The 5,000-nt window shown below is 45.4% G+C and overlaps 1 protein-coding gene across 5 annotated transcripts in view; it reads left to right on the top strand.

Moving 5' to 3' along the window:
* Rim (Rab3 interacting molecule) overlaps nt 1-5,000 on the top strand; it is a 227,446-nt gene that overhangs the window by 197,701 nt on the left and 24,745 nt on the right. For all 5 annotated transcript variants that reach the window (XM_070140771.1, XM_070140768.1, XM_070140767.1 and 2 more), the window contains exons 16-17: nt 1,112-1,252; nt 4,384-4,505. In XM_070140771.1, the coding sequence (XP_069996872.1) occupies nt 1,112-1,252; nt 4,384-4,505 (263 nt within the window). The remainder of the gene's footprint in view (nt 1-1,111; nt 1,253-4,383; nt 4,506-5,000) is intronic.

The following is a 5,000-nucleotide window of genomic DNA, read 5'->3' as shown; positions in this document are numbered from 1 at the left end:
TATACTTAACATTCTTATTGTTGATACAGTTATATTTTTTACTAATATATTGTATCACTGTTCCTATTATACGATCTATCTTCAAGTAACGTCATATAGGCTGCATACATCAAACAACATTAACATTTGTTTACTAGCTCTTAATATATATTTTATGTAATTACTGTAGTTGTTCTGAAAGACTCGCCTTTATTAGTTATTTGACATATGTATATGACCTTACTGACTTTTCGTTGTACCAAAGGTAGACCCATCATGACAGTCCTTTAGAAGCACATAGCACTGCACGTTTGCATCTTCCGTTTAGTTCTTGTGCAGTAATAATCCTTGCTTACATGGTATAATTCTTAAGCATTGGTACTCGTTGACAACTTTTGTCTGTATACTTGACATACCCTCTCTCCTTGTTGTACTAAGAAATCATTCCCATTTGCACACGAATTCCCAACCTCTCTCCCCATTAAATGGTAATAGTAGCTACCCTCTGTGTACTAACAGTGTCTCTCATCCATCCAAACGTTTACCGTTTCGATTATTACGTAAACATGTTCCCCGCAGACTAATAATACCTATCTGCCTTACAAACACTGTATAACATTCCTCGCCCTCGGTACAAGAACCATGTCTCCCTTCCCGAAGTCACTGAACTCTTGGTGTGACTGGAAGCTGCATACTTTGATCTGGTGTTAATTCTAGTTGTGCGCGTAGGGCAACACTTGGGTTTGGTGATTATTCTTTCACAAAATGACAGTCAATCTTCCTCTCCTTTTGTCACTAACCATATCTTTCTTCTCATCGTATATTAACCATATTTCCTTACTGTCTAACCTTTACACACACGGTACACAATTACCTTCCTTTCACCATTAGAATCCCTGTTCCTTTAAAACACAGATGTTATTCCTTATCACTTTTTACTTCCTAGAAAAAAAAATGGTTATCCACCATCCACCCACACCTTTCCCATGCTAACCAGAACGTTCCTCGTTTCCTCTAGAAACCATTTGCACCTTCCCGACTTCTGTCCTCTAGATGCACACCTGGTTGAAGGGCACTAGGCACTCCCTCCCCACCCTCCACACACTAACCTCCCCCCTATGCCCTCCCTCAGGTACTACCGGGGCCGGGGCGGTCTCGTCTCGCCCGAGAGGGACCCGGAGCGCGACTGCGGGGACTCTGTCAGCGACATAGAGAGCGTTGTTAGTGCCTTCTCCACCCAGAGCGAAAGGCCGCGTGGGACCAGGAAGTTTAGGTGAGCCCAGGTCGTCGAAAATCGTAGATCAACCTTGATTATGTCGCATATTCACAATTTTCAAAAGGAGAGGATTATGAATTCAAAGTATATTTAAGAAACAGAGTGAAGGTAAATCATGAAAATGGTGTGGATTTCATTTAGGGAAAATGATCACGAGAATTAGGTTGTATCGACACATTTTTAAGTAATATACAATGTACGGTTATTTGAAACCAAGTGTTGCCCTGCATGCGAAACTAGAATTAACACCAGGTCAGGGTTCATAGCTTCCTATCACACCATTAGTGCAGTGATATGCTACTTCAGTCATAGATTGATCTCTTGCTTTTCTACGTGTTTAGTCATTGCACTACTTTTTGTATTCTTATTTTAAAGCCAACCTCTTTTATCAGATTAACTAATTCGGTGTTCCTTTCTTTCTTTTTCTTCTCTACCTAACCCGTTCCTTTCCCTCTGAGCAGTAGGCGGCACCTAAGTAGCTTGAAGAGCCAAAGTCACGCCCAAAGCTATGACGTCACATTCGACGATCCGACAATCCTATCTGACCTTGACCGTGACTATGACCTCGGCCGTAATGTCTCTTGTAGTTTACTAGACACGGTCCACCCCCTAGGCAGTCCTCTCCGCCGTGCGCCTGTCCTCCGGAGGTCACTTTCCATGGGTGTGTCTCCCGCAGTTTCAAGGAGTGCACCATCCCTCTCGGTGCGGCCTCGCCAGCAACCACGGACGCACCTTATAAGAAGCAACACAATGGTGAGCGCTCCACCTCCACCTCGCACTCGCCATTGCCTACAGAAGAGCCACAGCCTAGGAGAGAATGATAAACATTGGCTCCTCCACCATGATCCTGACCTATTAATGGACCATTGGGATGTAAGGGACCAAGGCCTCAGGGCTCGCTCAAGGTCACTTACTAGGGATGACTTAGTGTTGCGGTCACATCCTAAGAAGACTGTGACCTATGAAGATGAAGTTTTATCTAAGCACAGGGTCCAAGGACCTGCTAGGATTTCAAGAAGCTCACTCTCAATTGATAAATCAGTGCCTTATGAATCAGATCTAGAGGTAAGGGAACACGTGTCGGACACGTTCAGACGGAAGCCCAGGGCACAACCTGAGCGTGAAGTCTACAGTGATGCTCAGAATTCTGATATCTCCAACGGAGAGACTAATCGGAGTTTATATCGTAGACGAAGTTCAGCCCGACTTGTGGACGGGCACAGTGCAGGGACCTACTACGGGTATGACTCCGAATACAGCGGAGCGGAGACAGAGGTGTTCCTCTCAGATAGGTCATTAGACAGATCCTGCAGCCTAGAACATGTGGAACAGAGAAAACCAGAGATTAGACGAGACATTGAGAAGCGACCCATTGATCAACCAAGACGTATGACAATGGAGAGAGTTGATGAATTCTTTCCTAGCTCAATCCAGTCAGTAAGAGAAGGGTCAAGTCAGACTTTGCCCAGAGCAAGACGTCATTCTGGGATTACACAACCTCGAAAAACATTTATGAGAGCTAATACAGAGAGTTCACTTCTATCAGGTCCAAGTAGGAATATAGAACGCGAGGTAATGTGGCGGCCTTCTAGAGAAGATCCTGAGGCACTATATCGAGTTCCTCTACGAGAGTCAAGTGTCTCGGAACCACCATTAGAAGCTGCAAGAAGTCTTCATAGTAATCCATCTCTGGCACATGTTTTTGATGGAAGTGGACCACCTAGTAAATACGAGGCTTATGGTTCTGACGAAGTGTTTGCTCCTGTGGAGCAGAGAAGACAAGAGCCACCAAGACCGATAGACGAGAGGGGTAGATATCCAAGTGATGCACCGCATGAATATGATAGAAATTATAGGCGTGACAGTAGAATGGTGTCAGAAGCAGAGGGATATATTGAGCAAGATGAGAGATATAGAGCCCCACCAATTGAAGATAAGGAGAGATATCCAGACCGAGGTCACAGCGATGATGATAGATACAGGAATAAAGATAGGTATAGAGATTTTGGGCCTCCTGAAAATGAAAGGTATAGAGAACAAGTACCAATGGAAAAAGAGAGGTACATAGAACAGGTGCCAGCTGATATAGAAAGATGCATAGTGCAAGGACCAGTGGAGCAGGAGAGATACAGAGATCATGATCTTATTGAGAAGGAGAGATACGTAGAACAAGTGCCTAGGGGTAGAGAGAGGTATAGAGAGCCTCTTGTGGTAGAGCAGGAAAGATTCAGAGATGAAGATCCATATAGAGACCAAAATGTTGGAGACCATGATCGCTACCGAGAGCAAGGAGCCATAGAAAAAGATCGATATAGACGACGAAGTTCATGTATTGATGACAGGCCTAGAGCTTCCATAGACCAGGGAAGATACAGAGAAATGGGGGATCTGGAACAAGAAAGATTCAGAGAAAATGTAGGACAAGAAAGATACCGGGAACACATAGAACAGGAAAGATATCGGGAACATCCAGAACAAGAAAGGTATTTAGACCCAGTGGAACATGGGCGAGGCTATCAGCGTGGTCCCCCACCACCACCACAAGAATTCAACGGCCATGTGGATGAGAGACGCTGCTACGATAGTCCAAGAAGAGATGGAAAAGAACGATATGATATTGTGTATGATGACCGTGAGCATCAGTATGGAGAACAGTATGAACATGAAAGTCCAAGAATGAGGGACCCTCGCTACCAGCAAGATCCCAGAAGCCAACGGTTCCCCCCTAGTGGTCACGACCCAAACTTCGCTTACCATGATCCCCATAGACCACATGACCGACGCGACACAGCTTCTCACCAGCACACTCCGCACCCTCACAACCCTGCTCATGCACACGCCCACCCCACTAACACCATCCACGCCCAACCCTCTAACACCCACCAGACTTATGCAGACCCATCCTCCTATTCTGTAGCTGAGACTGATCCTATGTACCCTGCTGACACAGACATTGTAGTAGATGACGAGAACCCTGACCAAGACAGACCCTTAACCCCCCGAGTTCGCCACAGTTCCTCCGTTAGTATTAATGAGCACCCTGAGTACTTTGAATTTGACGCCAATAGTCCCCCTAGTACGGAGCCTCGCGCAGACGCTGATGTAGACCCTTCTTCTAACCCTGCTAGTGAGTTTAGCCAACGGGAGACCGCATACGGATCCATGGGCGTGAACTACGGCGGAACAAGTAAGCGGGGTCAGCTGGGCAGGAGCCGGTCCACCAGCGAGGTCCCCGAGACAGAAAAAACTGGTACGTTGCCCTGCCTGGCATGTCCGCCTTTGCTGATCCCAATGACCTTTGTTTGTTCTCGAGATATCCCCGTTCTAAATAACAGGATGTGGGCAGCAGCCAGCTTTAAAGAATGTTATTGTTTAGTATTTATCGTTTGATTTATAGAACTGATCGTGAGTGGCCCCCTTGACAACATCCCATGCCTGAGACTAACTTTTTCATGAATTCTCTTATCCCTTACTGTTTCATGATTTTTTCGTATATTTAGTTTAAGGTAGTGTGTACGTGCCTTTTCAATTCAGCAATTTGATTTAAAACTGAATACTGATTTGATTGCTCTGCTACAGTGACCAATATATGTTTTGACTGGAATAATGAATTATGCATGTCAAGTAGTTAGTTGCCTGATTTTTTTTTGTTATGAGCGAACAAGCAACCGCTGCTCACACGTTCTCACTTCTACGCTCTCTGCTCCACCGATCCCTCGTCCCCCCTACCCCTGATCCTTGATCC

This window comes from Penaeus vannamei, chromosome 27 (assembly GCF_042767895.1).
Source record: "Penaeus vannamei isolate JL-2024 chromosome 27, ASM4276789v1, whole genome shotgun sequence".
In the NCBI taxonomy this organism is placed as follows: Eukaryota; Metazoa; Arthropoda; class Malacostraca; order Decapoda; family Penaeidae; genus Penaeus; species Penaeus vannamei.
The sequence above is the reverse complement of the archived record's forward strand: the minus strand, read 5'-3'. Positions and strand labels throughout refer to the sequence as shown.